The sequence below is a fragment of the Rutidosis leptorrhynchoides genome, chromosome 4, assembly GCF_046630445.1.
Source record: "Rutidosis leptorrhynchoides isolate AG116_Rl617_1_P2 chromosome 4, CSIRO_AGI_Rlap_v1, whole genome shotgun sequence".
NCBI classification, from domain to species: domain Eukaryota; kingdom Viridiplantae; phylum Streptophyta; class Magnoliopsida; order Asterales; family Asteraceae; genus Rutidosis; species Rutidosis leptorrhynchoides.
The window spans coordinates 301,958,872-301,977,070 of record NC_092336.1 but is presented as its reverse complement, the minus strand read 5'-3'; the positions used below and the strand labels follow the sequence as shown (position 1 = coordinate 301,977,070).

The window sequence follows — 18,199 nt, the reverse complement described above, 5'->3', positions numbered from 1 at the left end:
AAAGATGGGCTTACAAGTCCATTATGGGTGTAGGGTGGGCTTACTAGTCCATCTAATAAAAGTCCAAGCCCAAGTAATCAACAATTAAATAAAAGGCCCAAGTAATTAACAACTAACACTAGTTAATTAAAAATGATTAATAATAATTAATCATTAATGTAAATAATATTCAAAAATATTATTCGTAAAAAGTACGCATGACACAAAGACTAGTCGGGCCATGGAGAGTTAAATACGGTAACAAGTAAATGTACAAAAATACATTTATTAAAGCACAAGTATTAATAATAAATATTAATAATAAACGTTGAAAAATTTCGGATTGTTACAGTTTAGAGTTTCCCGGGTTATTGTTACAATTTAGAAAATACGGATGTTGCCGATACATATAAAGTTCATCGGGGTTGGAATCAGGTTTCTCTATTTTTATACCTTTTCCCTTATTATTTTCTTTTGCTTTATTAAATTGGGTCGAGGTAATTTCTATACATCATCGGAATCCTCATCGAGATTCGATTCATCGAAAAATTGGTAATTTTCCCAATATTTTGCTTCCTCGGGCGAAAAAACCATTGACCATTTTTAACTTTGGTCCGTTGGTTGAGGATTTTCTTTTATTTAATCGATTTACTGTAGGTATCAATATTTCTTCCTCCAGAACCTCTTCTTCCGGTTCCTCTTCTTCTGGTTCCTCCTCTTCCGATTCCTCCTCTTCCGGTTCCTCCTCTTCCGGTTCCTCTTCTTAAAGAAATAAATATTGACATCTAAAAAGATAATTTTATTTTAACATCAAATTGAAATAATACATAATTCTCTTTCAAATAGCAATACACATAAGTATGTAACAAGTGAGAATTAATAAAAAGCAACGAAATCTTGAGGCATAAGTACCCAACTCATCATGCGATCTTCTCAATCCCGAAACACTACCTACAAACAGAGTACAACTGGTGTTATAAGGGAGTTCTACTATTGTTACATAGGAAAAGATAGTGATCTACAATATCGAGAGAGTACAAACTAGCATTGCAAAAGACTACTAATATTGGTGTTACATAGCAAAAATAGTTTATTTGGATCATGTTCCTACATATGCAAATGGCATTTTCACTCGGTATAAACATAGTTAAAGGTAGATTTTTTTAATGAGGACGAAGAACTGATATATTTTACCTGATAACGTTCCAAAGCATTTGTGGTTGGAATACCAGCATTAAGTAGATATGCTCTAACACCATATTTTAGCAAGTTATTGTTGAGAGATTGTCGTGCAATCTCTTCATATATCTCTATAGCTTTCCGTATCTCTATAGCTTTTCGATACCTGAAATGACATATTTTATCAGCCTATAAAGTTGGATACAAAAACTAATTGGGGTTTGAAGTATATAGTATACCTAGATGTGGCAATTTGGACCCATTTATTTATGAAAAGGTCAAGTTCGGGCCAAATTGATTTTGTTGCCTTGGTTTACTTTCAGCAACACCCACTTAGATATGTGCAATAAAAATATAAATTTCAAATTTCACACGCATCTATACTTCTGATATTTTCTATTTCTATATACTTAACTTTTTTTACTTGAAATAATTTCTTAACAGTTGTATCATACAGACTAATTCTTCCGTAAACTCAAAGTAAACTACAGTTGACACGTTTGGATGCAATATATGTTAACTTCATCAAAAAATATATTATTTTTCTATCTGATCAACCCTTAAGAAAAATCAACTAGACTTACTGTTTACACAATAGTGGTTCTGAAACTTAATCGCAACATTCCTACCATGTTCAAACAAAAGGTTGTTGATGCAACATGCTTCAGCAGTTGTTACTCTTTTTTTTTTTTGTTAATTTCTGGACTGATAAAACTTACCCATAGTCAGTAACAACGCATGAACGAAAAAAAGTAAAAGACCATTAATGTAATCATAATTAGGTTACCGTAAATTAAAAGCAAGCGAAAAGCAATGAAAACCTAATGCCAAAACCTGCAAACAACCATATTGAAAACAAAAAGATCAACGAACAACTAAAAGCAAAATAAAAAGATAAAGTCACATAGTGTACAAATTATAGAAACTCACGTAAGCACATAAGGCCAGGTAAACGCAGAAACCCAAAATCAGTGAATGACGTACTCGTTTTATACAATACGTAATCATGATATATAAACTGGAATAAGCACACCCAAGCCATTCATAAATTCCAGTATAACCGCATACAGTTAAGAGACCACCCCCTCTACATTTTTTTCACCACTTCCATTACTTTGTTCTTATGTTTCTTTACTATGAAATATAACACCCATGATGCTTATATACACATCGATACATATGACTATAGGTAGCTGTAACTTAAGACCCAATAGAAGACACCTAATTGTTTGTACTACATTTCATCCAGGAGAAGACACTTAAAACAATCCCAAAATCAAACCATTGAGAGTATAAACTAAACTTCTTTCACACAACAGTAACAAACACAAAAGATTCAAACTATAAGTATCATTCAATAAGCGTTTGCTACAAAGCCTATGGCTAAAGTATATGGTAAACTAGATTTATGAGCCCGTGCGTTGCACGGGGACTCATCCGCAAAAATTATTGATTTTAAACTTATGTTTTTGTAATAAAGATATTATAGGAAAAGTGTCAAAAGTACTGTTTTAGTTGAATTAATAAAATATGTTTTTGTAAACAACGCACATTAGTAAAACTTTGATAAATTATCATACATAGATTTTAAGAGCCCGTGCGTTAAACGACAACTATAAAAAATAGTTTCCCTCACATAATTATATTGTGTAAAGTACCCAAGTGTGAATCATGCTTACTACCTGCATTCCTCATTTTCGTTTTGTATACAAATTTGAAAACAGTTGACTTTGTGGTGGGAGTTGACCGAGTTGACCGAGTTGACAGCTTGCAGCTTGTAACATCCCGCCTTTTTCCATTTACTTTTCCGTTATACTAATATAAAGTCCGTTATATGTTTATAACATCTCCCGTTGATACGCGTTCTAAATTATCTCGTTTAGGTAATTCACGCACCCGAACGAAAGTTGAGGGACTAAACTTGACAAGGGATCAAACCCTTGACTAGGTCAAAGGGTCAAACCCCTTTCACCCATTCATTATCATCTCCATCTCTCTCTCTTTCTCTCTAGCAAGAACACACACACCATTACCAAATTCATTCAATCATCATCTAAATCCGATCTAGGAGGCTTACAACAAAATAAATTACATATTCGTAATCCTCTCTTCATCCTCTTCATTTTGGTACCAACTTCATCTCGTTTGGGTAACATTTCTAAAACTCTAGATTTCTCTAAATTCGTGTTTTTGACTTGAAATGGTGTTAGTTAGTGTCTATGGCTCATTGTGATGTCGTGTGTGTAATTTATATGCTCAATCTCGTTGTTTTAGTGTAACTAGCATGAACTTGAATTTTGGTGTGTTGTTCTTGAATTTTGGATGATCATATGTTGTTAGATGTTAAAAGTTCATGTTCTAATTGTGTTACTAGCATCACTAGCTTCAATTTGATGTGTAGGTTGCCTTAGAAAACTTCATGAACTTGATTATTGATTTTGGTGAATTTGGGTTAGGGTTTGATGAACTTGAAATGGACTTTTGATGCATTGAATGCCATGGATTATTATTGGTAAGTGTTTAGTTGGATTGTATGCTTGATTACCTTCGAAACGGCATATCATTCATGTAAATTGGTTACCCGAATCATTGAATTGCATTTATGAACTTGTATGCGGTTAATGTTAAGCATTAGATGCGGTTTTGGTTGTTGTAATAGGTAGATTGATTGATGAAATGTGTTTAGTTGTTTTCCTCGTCAAATTACCTTCCCAACGGTATAAGATACTTGTCTTGATTGTTTGCGGATCATAAATGGTGATTGTTTGAAGTTAGGTTCGTGCATAAAACTTAAAAACTGCCAGAATTCTCTGTACAGGTAATGGCGCGGCGCGCCATATACCCGCGCGGCGCGCCAAAGTGGTCTGTCCAACTTTGTCAATTTTCGAATAATGTTTGCTATGCTACGCACCTCCGATTCACATGTAACTTGTTCTAACATGCTCATACATGATTAAAAACCTCAGAAAAATAGTTCGGGACCCGACCCGAACGTGTTGACTTTTTCGTTGACTTTGACCGACCAAAGTTTGACTTTTTGTCAAACTTAACCAAATGATTATGCAACCTTCCTAACTTGTTTATATACTTGTATCTTGCATGGAACTTGACAATTTGATTTCACATGCTACATAATCGAGTCGTAACGAGCCATAGGACTAATTGAACATCTTTGACCTATCGTGTTTACCGTTATTGATACGACCTATTTGTTTAGGTCAAGACTAGCACTATCCTTCGCACACGTTATTTTGTGAAGTACTTTTCGTACGTGCACTCAAGGTGAGATCATAGTCCCATTTTTACTCTTTTGCACTTACATTTGGGATGAGAAAAACATAAACGTTTCTTTTTACTAAGTGAACACAAGTACAGGAAAACAAACATTCTACATTCGAGTTTGAACAAAAATCCTCAATTCGATTATCATTAGTTACACTTGCCGGGTGTAAGCGAGAACTTATGTTATATGGCCATATGGGTTTGACAAACCCTCATTCAAACGGTTCGCTACCGTTTACGAATGAAATGTATTTTCGAGAAACAGTGTATGTTCTAACACTATTGTGATGGGGTTCTATGGAAGGAATGTTAAGCATTGATAATTGGGTGCTCGTGAAACAAACTTTTGGAATGTATTACTATTATCTCATGGTTGCAAATCTTGTGGTTCACTTGTACTTACTTACTTAAACCTATGATTTCACCAACGTTTTCGTTGACAGATTTCTATGTTTTTCTCAGGTCCTTGAACGATACATGATACATGCTTCCGCTCATTATTTTGATACTTGCATTGGATGTCGAGTATATATGCATACATGGAGCGTCTTTTGGCTACTTTAAATTGTGTCGCATAAGTTTCATTTGTACTTAAAACTTTGTATCGTAACTTGTGGTGGAACTATTCTTGTAAACTTTGAACAATCTTTACATTTGAAATGAATGTGACATATCTTTTGGTCAAACGTTGTTTTAAAGACTTATGACCACGTAACGAGACCTAAGTAGACGGCGCCGTCAATGACGATTTTGTCGGGTCGCTACAGATGGTATCAGAGCGTTGGTTGTAGGGATTTAGAGTTCATTGGTGTCAACCTCGAGTCATAGGGTACATTGGTGAGTCTAGACTACAACCGGCATATAGACTTGAAGTAGGAATTACTTGACTACTTGTGCATTTATACTCGAACGCTTCTACTCATATCTACTCTTAGTTCATCTTAATCTCACGTTGTTTAATTTGATTGACGCGCCACCTTGACTATATGAAATGATGTCGAATGCACATATGAATCAGGGTAATATAATTTCCGGGATTATATTACGGTGACTCATATGAACGTTCCGACATTATGGCATAAAGAATTTAAGGCAAGTCGAGGAAAAATTTCTCTTTATCTTTATTCTATATCACGGTTAGTATTATTGAGAATACTAATCAATGATATTCTTGTGTCTTGAAGGAACAATGGCTCCTCGTCGTGTACGTCGCAATGAAACTCCCGAACAAGCTCTCGAACGGATGATAGCTACCGCCGTAGATGCGGCCATGGCCGGTCACTCATCCAACAACAACAACAATAATAACAACAACCACAACAACAACAACAATGGAGCCGGTAACTCAAACGAGGGATGCTCCTATAAAGCTTTCATGGGGTGCAAACCTCACACTTTCGATGGAACCGGGGGACCGGTCATGCTCACCCGATGGTTTGAGCAAACGGAAGCCGTCTTTAGCATAAGCGGTTGTCGGGACCAAGACAAGGTCAAATACTCCACTCACACCTTCGCCGGTGTCGCTCTTACATGGTGGAATACTTATGTACAATCGGTGGGTACCGATGAAGCTCACGCCCTCTCTTGGGCCGACTTGAGGGAAAAGATGATTGTCGAATATTTCCCCCGTGAAGAAACCCGAAGGCTCGAACAAGAGCTAAGAACTTTAAAGGCGATCGGAAATGATCTCAAGGCTTACAATCAACGATTTTCCGAACTAGCCTTGATGTGCCCAAATCTTGTGAACCCCGAAGCTTTAAGGGTTGAACTTTACATGGATGGTCTTCCAAAGAGTATCAAACACGGAGTAATGTCATCCAAACCCACTAATCATCAAGAAGCTTTGAACATGGCCCGCAAATTGATAGAAACGGTTGACGAAATCGTAGTTCCGGCACCTAAGGCCGAGGATAAATCGGGCGGCAACAAAAGAAAGTGGGAACCCTCCCAATCAAATAACAACAACAACTTTGCTAAGAAGCCTTACACCTCCGACGGCAAGAAGGGTTATGCCGGGAACCTACCTCTTTGCAACAAATGCAACAAACATCACTTTGGCGAATGTAGTAAGTTAATTTGTCACCGGTGCCAAGGAGTTGGTCATAAGGCCAACGATTGTAAAAGTGCCACTCCCGTCGCTCGAAAGTGGCCCAATGCACCAAAGACGGGCACTTGTTATGAATGTGGCCAAACGGGCCATTATAGAAATGCATGCCCGAAGAGGAAAGATAACACCAATACGCGCGGCCGAGCTTTCAACATCAACACCGAGGAAGCCCGAGATGATAATGAATTAGTCACGGGTACGTTTCTTCTCAACAATTCTTATGTCTCTTGCTTATTCGATTCGGGTGCCGATAAATGCTTTGTATCCAAGACTTTGACTCATTCTTTTAGCACTCCACCTCTTCCATTAGATACCACTTATACCATTGAAGTGGCTAACGGAAAACTATCAAGTGCCGACACATATTACCGGGGGTGTACGTTAAACATTTTGGGTAAGGAATTTGAAATTGACTTGATACCCATGGAACTAGGAAGCTTTGATGTAATAATCGGTATGAATTGGTTAGTCAAAACGAAATCTCACATCCTTTGTGATCTTAACGCAATCCGAATTCCTATCGAGAATGGTGAATCTTTGATTGTTTATGGCGATAAGAGTTGCACCAGACTCAACCTCGTTTCGTGCCTTAAAGTTAGAAAACTACTCCGTAAGGGTTGTTTTGCGATCCTTGCCCACGTTAAGAAAGTCGAGTCCGAAGAGAAGCATATCGATGATGTGCCAATTGTTAGTGACTTTTCCGATGTATTTCCCGACGAATTGCCGGGTCTTCCACCTCATCGACCGGTTGAATTCCAAATCGATCTTATTCCGGGAGCCGCACCCGTAGCACGTGCACCATATAGACTCGTTCCATCCGAAATGCAAGAATTGCAAAGTCAAATCCAAGAACTACTTGATCGTGGTTTTATCCAACCTAGCCATTCACCATGGGGCGCTCCGATTTTGTTTGTTAAAAAGAAAGACGGATCCCTACGAATGTGCATTGACTATCGTGAACTAAACAAATTGACGGTTAAGAACCGATATCCTCTTCCTCGCATCGATGACCTCTTTGATCAACTACAAGGGTCTTGTGTATATTCAAAAATCGATCTCCGCTCGGGTTATCATCAATTGAGGGTTAAGGGGGAAGATGTCTCCAAAACCGCTTTCCGAACTCGTTATGGTAGTTATGAATTCCTTGTCATGCCATTTGGTCTCACTAACGCACCGGCGGTGTTCATGGATCTTATGAACCGCGTGTGCAAACCGTATCTCGATAAATTCGTTATTGTGTTCATCGATGACATATTGATCTATTCTAAAAATGAAGAAGAGCACGAACAACATCTCCGACTTGTGCTTGAACTCTTGAGACAAGAACGACTTTATGCCAAATTCTCCAAGTGTGAATTTTGGTTAAAGGAAGTTCAATTTCTTGGTCATGTTGTAAGTGATCAAGGTATTAAAGTCGATCCCACGAAAATCGAAGCCATTAGTAAATGGGAGACTCCTACTACTCCTACTCACATTCGTCAATTCTTGGGTCTCGCCGGGTACTATCGTAGATTCATCAAAAACTTCTCTTTGGTTGCACGTCCTCTAACCGCATTAACTCACAAGGGAAAGAAATTCGTTTGGGCAACCGAACATGAATCCGCGTTCCAAATCTTGAAAACGAAGCTAACCACCGCTCCTATCTTGTCACTTCCCGAAGGCAATGATGACTTTATTGTATATTGCGATGCCTCGAAACATGGTTTTGGGTGTGTATTGATGTAACGAACGAAAGTCATTACTTATGCTTCTCGACAACTTAAAATTCATGAACGAAACTACACGACGCATGATCTCGAACTCGGAGCCGTTGTCTTTGCACTTAAAATGTGGAGACACTATCTTTATGGAACCAAGAGTACTATCTTTACCGACCACAAAAGTCTCCAACACATTTTCGATCAAAAGCAACTAAACATGAGACAACGAAGGTGGATTGAAACCTTAAACGATTACGATTGCGAGCTTCGTTACCATCCCGGGAAGGCAAATGTAGTAGCCGATGCCTTAAGTCGAAAAGAAAGAGCGGTGCCTCTTCGTGTCCGAGCCTTAAACATCACCATCCACACAAACCTTAATAGCCAAATTCGGGTAGCCCAAGATGAGGCTCTCAAGGATGAAAACCTTTCACACGAGCTCTTGAACATTCTCGTCTCTCGATTCGAAATTAGGGAGACCGGACTCCGATATTACGCCGGAAGGATTTGGGTGCCTATTTATGGGGACCTACGAAGCCTTATTTTAGATGAAGCCCATAAATCACGATACTCGATTCACCCCGGTGCCAATAAGATGTACCACGACCTTAAACAACTATATTGGTGGCCGAACATCAAAAGGGACGTAGCTACTTATGTTTCCAAGTGTTTGACATGTTCCAAAGTCAAAGCCGAACACCAAAGACCGTCCGGACTACTTCAACAACCCGAGATCCCGCAATGGAAGTGGGAAAGGATAACGATGGATTTTATCACCAAGCTACCAAAAACGACGGGCGGTTATGATACCATTTGGGTTATTGTTGACCGTCTCACCAAATCCGCACACTTCCTTGCCATGAAAGAAACGGACAAAATGGAGAAACTTGCACAACTTTACATTAAGGAGATCGTAGCCCGACACGGTGTACCTTTATCGATTATCTCCGACCGAGATGGCCGTTTCGTTTCTAGATTTTGGCGTACTTTACAAGAAGCGTTGGGAACGCGTTTAGACATGAGCACCGCATATCATCCTCAAACCGATGGACAAAGCGAACGTACAATTCAAACCTTAGAGGACATGTTACGAGCTTGCGTGGTTGATTTCGGAAAAGCTTGGGACAAGCACTTACCTCTCGCCGAGTTCTCTTACAACAATAGTTATCACGCGAGTATAGAGGCCGCACCTTTTGAAGCGCTATATGGCCGAAAATGTCGTTCACCTCTTTGTTGGGCCGAGGTAGGCGACGTGCAAATCACCGGACCCGAACTCATTCACGAAACCACCGAGAAAATCGTTCAAATCCGAGATAGGCTTAGGACGGCCCGAAGTCGTCAAAAGTGCTATACCGACAAAAGACGCAACGACCTTGAATTTCAAGTCGGTGACCGAGTAATGTTAAAAGGCGCACCTTGGAAAGGTGTAATCCGTTTTGGGAAACGCGGGAAGCTAAATCCGCGGTATATCGGTCCTTTCGAAATCTTGGAGCGTATTGGAACCGTTGCGTATCGTTTAGATCTTCCGCCTCAATTGAACTCCGTTCATCCTACTTTCCATGTATCTAACTTGAAAAAGTGTCTTGCCGAACCCGATATCGTCATTCCTCTCGAAGAACTTACTATTGATGACAAACTTCATTTTGTGGAGGAACCGGTTGAAATTGTGGACACCTCCGTCAAGACATTGAAACAAAGCCGAATCCCGATTGTTAAAGTCCGTTGGAACGCCAAAAGGGGACCCGAGTTTACTTGGGAAAGGCAAGATCAAATGCAAAGGAAGTATCCTCATCTATTCGTGAATTCGGAAACGCAAGATTTCGAGGAAGAAACAACGACTATTACGCCTACTTAAATTTCGGGACTAAATTTCTTTTAAGGAGTAGGTAATGTAACATCCCGCCTTTTTTCATTTACTTTTCCGTTATACTAATATAAAGTCCGTTATATGTTTATAACATCACCCGTTGATACGCGTTCTAAATTATCTCGTTTAGGTAATTCACGCACCCGAACGAAAGTTGAGGGACTAAACTTGACAAGGGATCAAACCCTTGACTAGGTCAAAGGGTCAAACCCCTTTCACCCATTCATTATCATCTCCATCTCTCTCTCTTTCTCTCTAGCAAGAACACACACACCATTACCAAATTCATTCAATCATCATCTAAATCCGATCTATGAGGCTTACAACAAAATAAATTACATATTCGTAATCCTCTCTTCATCCTCTTCATTTTGGTACCAACTTCATCTCGTTTGGGTAACATTTCTAAAACTCTAGATTTCTCTAAATTCGTGTTTTTGACTTGAAATGGTGTTAGTTAGTGTCTATGGCTCATTGTGATGTCGTGTGTGTAATTTATATGCTCGATCTCGTTGTTTTAGTGTAACTAGCATGAACTTGAATTTTGGTGTGTTGTTCTTGAATTTTGGATGATCATATGTTGTTAGATGTTAAAAGTTCATGTTCTAATTGTGTTACTAGCATCACTAGCTTCAATTTGATGTGTAGGTTGCCTTAGAAAACTTCATGAACTTGATTATTGATTTTGGTGAATTTGGGTTAGGGTTTGATGAACTTGAAATGGACTTTTGATGCATTGAATGCCATGGATTATTATTGGTAAGTGTTTAGTTGGATTGTATGCTTGATTACCTTCGAAACGGCATATCATTCATGTAAATTGGTTACCCGAATCATTGAATTGCATTTATGAACTTGTATGCGGTTAATGTTAAGCATTAGATGCGGTTTTGGTTGTTGTAATAGGTAGATTGATTGATGAAATGTGTTTAGTTGTTTTCCTCGTCAAATTACCTTCCCAACGGTATAAGATACTTGTCTTGATTGTTTGCGGATCATAAATGGTGATTGTTTGAAGTTAGGTTCGTGCATAAAACTTAAAAACTGCCAGAATTCTCTGTACAGGTAATGGCGCGGCGCGCCATATACCCGCGCGGCGCGCCAAAGTGGTCTGTCCAACTTTGTCAATTTTCGAATAATGTTTGCTATGCTACGCACCTCCGATTCACATGTAACTTGTTCTAACATGCTCATACATGATTAAAAACCTCAGAAAAATAGTTCGGGACCCGACCCGAACGTGTTGACTTTTTCGTTGACTTTGACCGACCAAAGTTTGACTTTTTGTCAAACTTAACCAAATGATTATGCAACCTTCCTAACTTGTTTATATACTTGTATCTTGCATGGAACTTGACAATTTGATTTCACATGCTACATAATCGAGTCGTAACGAGCCATAGGACTAATTGAACATCTTTGACCTATCGTGTTTACCGTTATTGATACGACCTATTTGTTTAGGTCAAGACTAGCACTATCCTTCGCACACGTTATTTTGTGAAGTACTTTTCGTACGTGCACTCAAGGTGAGATCATAGTCCCACTTTTACTCTTTTGCACTTACATTTGGGATGAGAAAAACATAAACGTTTCTTTTTACTAAGTGAACACAAGTACAGGAAAACAAACATTTTACATACGAGTTTGAACAAAAATCCTCAATTCGATTATCATTAGTTACACTTGCCGGGTGTAAGCGAGAACTTATGTTATATGGCCATATGGGTTTGACAAACCCTCATTCAAACGGTTCGCTACCGTTTACGAATGAAATGTATTTTCGAGAAACAGTGTATGTTCTAACACTATTGTGATGGGGTTCTATGGAAGGAATGTTAAGCATTGATAATTGGGTGCTCGTGAAACAAACTTTTGGAATGTATTACTATTATCTCATGGTTGCAAATCTTGTGGTTCACTTGTACTTACTTACTTAAACCTATGATTTCACCAACGTTTTCGTTGACAGATTTCTATGTTTTTCTCAGGTCCTTGAACGATACATGATACATGCTTCCGCTCATTATTTTGATACTTGCATTGGATGTCGAGTATATATGCATACATGGAGCGTCTTTTGGCTACTTTAAATTGTGTCGCATAAGTTTCATTTGTACTTAAAACTTTGTATCGTAACTTGTGGTGGAACTATTCTTGTAAACTTTGAACAATCTTTACATTTGAAATGAATGTGACATATCTTTTGGTCAAACGTTGTTTTAAAGACTTATGACCACGTAACGGGACCTAAGTAGACGGCGCCGTCAATGACGATTTTGTCGGGTCGCTACATAGCTAGTGCTTGGGGATCAAGTCCACTGAGTGATGATATTGAACCGTAAACTGCATTGGGCCCACCAATAAAACCAGCTGTCATTCCACTTGGATGCTGTGATCCGCTCAGTCTTCTACGATAAAGACGGTAATTCTGCACCAAATTCTTGGAGTTATGAGGATGAAACGTCTTCAATGCATCACATAAAAAGTCAATAACGAACCAACCAAAGTCAAAATTGAAAAAAGATTGTTTTTTTTTCTTCCTTTTTTAGAAATCCTAGCAAACGCTTATAGTACATTGACCGATAATTTTCGTAAAATTAAGAAGTGTAAATCCATAAAGATATTTACTTGAAAGTGGCTGGCAACATTTTCTCGAGTTAGTCCGGGAACATTCATCAACTCGAGGATCTTTTTTGGGACAGCCTCTGTATAAAACAAAAATAGTAAATTACTAATTACTACTAATTACTAATTTTCGTTATCGAGATAATATATGAAAATGAGTGGTAACAATTCATACTATCGATTCCAACAACTGCCAATTTTTGTTGATGGAGTTCAACGCACCAAACAACTCGAGGCTTCTTTAGTGAAGAAGAATCGTCTCGTTCATCAGCTTCATCCTCCTTTTCTTTTCGCCTTTTTGTTTTTTTTCCAATTATGCCCTTCATTTGCGGAAGAAGAGTAATCAGGTTCTTCAGACGGTTTCTATACATCAGCACTGGCTGACGACTCAAAATCTTTCCACTCGTGTTTCTTTTTTCGAACCATGTCTTGCCATATATTACGTAATGCCTCGACACGAACGGGCTGAATTAAATAATCACATGCCCCATGAGTAACACCTTTCATAACTACACTCTTGCTGTCATCAGCTGACATCACTATAAAAATGGTAAACTAATCTAATCAAAGTCTTGATGTAGCTCACCAAATATATTGACAATTTAATACAAAAATGAGGCATAAATCAAGAAATAGAACCCCAATGAAACATGAAATATTGATGAGAATCAATATACTGAACAGATTGAAACCCGAAAAGTCAAAATTACAGTGGTTGACTTACTTATAACAGGGAGATCCATTTCAAGCCCAATGTGTTCAAGGAGTTTAAATCCATCGATATCACGCACATGAACATCACTTATCACAACATCCCATCCATTTTTATTTTCCCTCAAATATTCTAAAGCAACTTCAGCTCTATTGCATCTGGTCACTGCAAAGAATTGTCAAAAAAAAAGTAAACTTCCAAGAATTTCAGATCAAGTATATTCAATCAGAACACAAATCTTCAAAGAAATCAAAGTTGAACCTAAATGAATTGACTACTACAAATAACTAAAATATAAACTTTCATGAAAGTTTACAAGTAAAGAGAAAAAAAATGTCAAACTTCGGTTGAAAATCATCTTTTTGGCAAGCTCAGAATTCTGACGTACCTAATACATAAATAATTTACATTCAGTTATAAGATAATTTTTTTATCAAAAAAGAAAATGAATCTGTTTTCATTGAGCATAAATCAACTTATTTTAAGGATCAACGTAATATAAAATTTAAAGGTTATTTTTTTACAAATAATTTTTCATTTTTTACAGCAACTTTACAGCAAGTTTCGTGTCTCACAAAATTTGTTTTAACTTCTTAAGCCACAAGTCCACAACCATTGGAAAGTAAACTCTTCCACCTTTCTGTGGACACCTTATTTGGCAACAACGAAGATACATTTGAAAGTTATGGCATTACAAAAATGATCCAAAACACTGCACATAATGTTGCAGCATATCAGCAAATGCGACGACCCATTTGGACGAAACCCATTTAGACTCGATACACTGAAACATAACATATATCAATCTGAAGGTCGTCAGATCTACTTTCTAACCGAATAATTAGTAGTTATCAAAACTTTAACCTTTTTGACATTTGAGCCCGCAAGTAGGCCCAAGAGTCATTTTGACACTTCTTGCCCAAAAAGGCATTAAATGGGTGGACGACTCGTTCTCTTATCCAGCTGACCCGAGTGACCCATAATTATCCAACATATCCAAAATCAAATTCTAAATGTGTTGGTAACTTCAAATTCTCAAAATTACCCAAACGGGTCAAAAATAGCATATTGGAAAGCATGATATTGCAACATTCAATTTGTCAGGTAGTACAAAAATAAAATTTCTATATATCCAATTTGAATGTGGTGCCATTAATGTTTTTATAAACTTCACAGCTTAACAATATGTGTCTAGAACGAAATATTTAAGGAGGTCATTTGGAATTGGGATTGATTAAATAAGTGCTTAGCTGCAGATCCAAACACCATTTTGAAACATGGTTAGCTGCATATTTACTGAGAAATAAGCATTTAAAATAAGCATGGTAATACCTACTTATTTTGTGCAGCATATAATTGCTTAACAATAAGCAATCCCAAACAACTAATTACCATAAACAAAAATCAACTATATTTCACGACGTCTGGTGCGTCATTCTGAATAACAACTTCAAAAATTAAAAAAAATTAAAAACGACATGCCTTAATTTTACATACGGATCCATTTTTTACTTGACAAAAAAGATGTGTAACACATAAAATTGAGAATTTGTAAAACTTTAATTAATTATCAACTAATCAAGCAGACCAATAGCTAATCCCAATCCCTAACTTTTCAATTCGCATTTACAAACTTGTAGCATAAAATCAAAAAACTAATCAACTAAACCTAAATCACATAATTAGAGAAAAATTGAATCCAATTAATCATAACTAAAGATATAAAAACTCACAATAAAGTCGATGCTAGGATGATGGGAGCTCCCAAAGTGTACAACCATAACGAAGTTGCCTGAAACCGTATCATCTTCACATAACACATATTTGTATACACATTCGAAAGTAGAAAGAAATAGAAACCCTGTAATTGCATATGCTTTGGATGAAAAAACACGCGAAACTTATTTTTAGGGTTTTTGTATTTGTAGCCTGAGAGCTATACTTATACTTAGGGTTTTTGTCATTTGGCCTAACAAAGATACGGAGTCTGGTATACTCCCCGTAAGTTGGTTCCCCGAAAGCATTCTAACAAAATAAAGTGTTATTTTAGAAGAAACCCTGAATATTTAGGCCGATTATGAATCAATTGAATGATGGCACATATTTGAGAAGAAACCCTCAATAGGCCGATTATCAGAAAGTAGGGTTATGTGTGTATGTTTAAGATTCAGTTTTGGGAATTTTAAGTTCGAGATTTTACAAGAGGGAAAATGAAACTAAGAGATTCAAATTCTTTTAGAAAAATGAAACATTTAGCCCGCCAAATCTCAAAAATTAGGAAAAGTTGTAGGTGATATTTAGAGTGCTCCCAACCGTCAGCCCTCATCCTCTGCCCACCTCCGCCCACCCTGGGCGCCGTTGGCACCAGAGCCGCCCAGGTCCCGCCCAGGTTCAATCGTCCAGCTCGTTGTCTTTTTTCAGCATTTTTGAGGGCGAAGAAAACGGGTATTTTGACCCGTTTGATGACCACCAACCGCTATTTCCCTCTCCCAACGGCTCCTAACGGCTCTTTTCCATTTTTTTTTTTCTTTTTTTACTCTATATATATATATACACACCATATCATATTTTTAACATACACAAACATACACTCTCTACTCATATTTTCTACCCAATTCATCATTTTTATTCTCAAAAAATCCCAAAAAAATGAGTTCCGACTCCGAGCCCGACGTAAATATGGTATTATCGATCAGAAATACGACTACGAATCGAGCACTCGAAGCCATTGACGCGCTAGATAAATTAAGTGATAACGAAGAAGTAGAACAAATACCACGGGCACCTAGAAGATATTTACATAGAGATCGTCAGGGTCGTGCAATGGCTTTATGGAATGATTATTTCTCCGACAATCCCACATTTCCGGACGATTATTTTCGTAATCGTTATCGAATGAGCAAACCTCGATTTCTTCGTATTTGTCAAGGTATATTGAACTTTTCTCAAACTCCGGTTCCTAAATATTTTAGTTATTTTATTCAAAAACGTGATGCTACCGGATTACTTGGTTTTAATATTGTTCAAAAAGTAACCTCCGCCATACGTCAACTAGCTTATGCCGCTTCGGCCGATGTTTTTGATGAGTATTTGCATATGGGTGAACAAACCTCATATGATTGTTTAAACAATTTTTGCAAATGTATTTTCCACTTGTACGGTCCCGAATATTTGAGACGACCAACTGCACAAGATGTGCAACGTTTGACCACTAAACATGCACAAATACATGGTTTTCCGGGGATGTTAGGAAGTATTGATTGTATGCATTGGAGATGGAGAAATTGTCCGGCACGTTGGAAGGGTCATTATACACGAGGTGACCATGGTTACCCGTCAATTATGCTTGAAGCGGTAGCATCGTACGATGGATGGTTTTGGCACGCGATTTTTGGAACTGCCGGATCAAACAATGATATCAACGTGCTAAATCAATCCGACTTGTTTAGTGAGTTATTAGCCGGTGAAGCACCACCATGTACGTATACGGTTAACGGATGTACGTTTACTAAGGGTTATTATTTGGCGGATGGAATTTACCCGGAATGGTCTACAATAGTTAAGTCGTTCAAAAATTCGATAAACCCAAAACAAAAAAAATTCAAAAGGTATCAAGAATCGGCAAGAAAAGATATTGAACGAGCATTTGGAATACTACAAGGCCGATGGCAAATTGTTCAACGTCCGGCACGACCGTATTATATCCGCAAAATTAGAAGGATTTTGTTGTCATGTGTGATATTAAATAATATGATAACCGAGGACAACGGCCGTGCATTTTGTGGACTCAAGGAGAATTATCGTCCGGTTCGACGACCAACGAGATCATTCCAAGAAAGGGTTCAAGCGCATATGCGAATGGACGCGGAAATAAGAGATGCGGGCATTCATCAACTACTAAAACATATGCTTGTAGAACACATACATAATCTTCCATCAAATTATCGCATACGACATGATCCCACAAGAAATCCAAACAACCAAGATGATGCCGGACCTTCACACATTCCCGATGACGAAGATGAAGAAGATCACGAAGAAGATCAAGAAGACGACGATGAAGAATAGGTCTTTTTATTGTAATGTTTTGATGTAATTTTTTTTTAATTGTATTTTTATTTTAATTGTATTTTTTATTTTAATGTACTCTTTTATTTTAATTATTGTAATGTTTTTTTAATTTTTAATAAAAGTTTAGTTTTATTTAAATAATTGTAATTTTTTGATAATATAAAATAATTCAAAAAGAAAATAAAAAAATGGAACAATGAGTGTCTTTATTGGGAGTGTTTAGTCCTAGATTTAGTCCTGGGAAGGAAGTGAGATGGATGTGCTGATGTGGCGCTGAATGGTTGGTTAGTCCTGAAAGACATTGTGTCATGGTTGAGAGCACTCTTACACAATCAAAAATTACAAATACACAATCAATTATGCTTTGTTGCAAATTACAACACCTTAAACCATGATTAGTTGTGTATGTGTAATTTTTATTTGTGTTTCATATATTATATTATATATTATTATTATTATATTATGTCATATATAAAATTAAAAAATTAATTATTTATAACATACAAGATATAAATGTAAATTCTAATATAGTCTTATAACTGCTAATGACACTTACTCTGTTCATTCGAAATAATTCGAACGACTACATTGAATACAGAGCAAGCACGTACTATGGGAATTATATATAATAGAAATGTCAAACAAACATAAACCACCAACCCTAAGCCTACAACATA

General features: G+C 37.3%; 2 protein-coding genes and 1 long non-coding RNA gene across 3 annotated transcripts; 1 reads left to right on the top strand and 2 right to left on the bottom strand.

Annotated features, from left to right (window-relative positions):
- Window positions 1–810: 810 nt before the first annotated feature.
- LOC139839430 (uncharacterized) lies at window positions 811–1,482 on the bottom strand. Its single transcript, XR_011756948.1, has 3 exons — window positions 1,398–1,482; window positions 1,174–1,324; window positions 811–930 (listed from the first exon to the last, which is right to left on the bottom strand). It is a non-coding gene; the product is annotated as an uncharacterized lncRNA (long non-coding RNA).
- Window positions 1,483–12,401: 10,919 nt separating this feature from the next.
- Window positions 12,402–13,276, bottom strand: LOC139841685 (two-component response regulator ARR2-like). The gene is made up of 4 exons (XM_071831887.1): window positions 13,109–13,276; window positions 12,915–13,059; window positions 12,743–12,819; window positions 12,402–12,578 (listed from the first exon to the last, which is right to left on the bottom strand). The coding sequence occupies exons 1-4, from the start codon at window positions 13,274–13,276 to the stop codon at window positions 12,402–12,404; spliced, it is 567 nt and encodes a 188-aa protein (XP_071687988.1).
- Window positions 13,277–16,130: 2,854 nt separating this feature from the next.
- LOC139841683 (uncharacterized) lies at window positions 16,131–17,519 on the top strand. Its single transcript, XM_071831886.1, has one exon. It carries the CDS (start codon window positions 16,131–16,133, stop codon window positions 17,517–17,519), a length of 1,389 nt encoding a protein of 462 aa, XP_071687987.1.
- The last annotated feature ends 680 nt before the right edge of the window (window positions 17,520–18,199 follow it).

Coding starts and splice junctions, on each gene's coding strand:
- LOC139841685 (XM_071831887.1), bottom strand. CDS start 13,276: ATGTCAGCTGATGACAGCAAGAGTGTAGTTATGAAAGGTGTTACTCAT. Junction 13,060..13,108: donor AGTCGTCAGCCAGTGCTGAT/GTATAGAAACCG, acceptor CCGCAAATGAAG/GGCATAATTGGAAAAAAAAC. Junction 12,820..12,914: donor GGCAGTTGTTGGAATCGATA/GTATGAATTGTT, acceptor TGTTTTATACAG/AGGCTGTCCCAAAAAAGATC.
- LOC139841683 (XM_071831886.1), top strand. CDS start 16,131: ATGGTATTATCGATCAGAAATACGACTACGAATCGAGCACTCGAAGCC.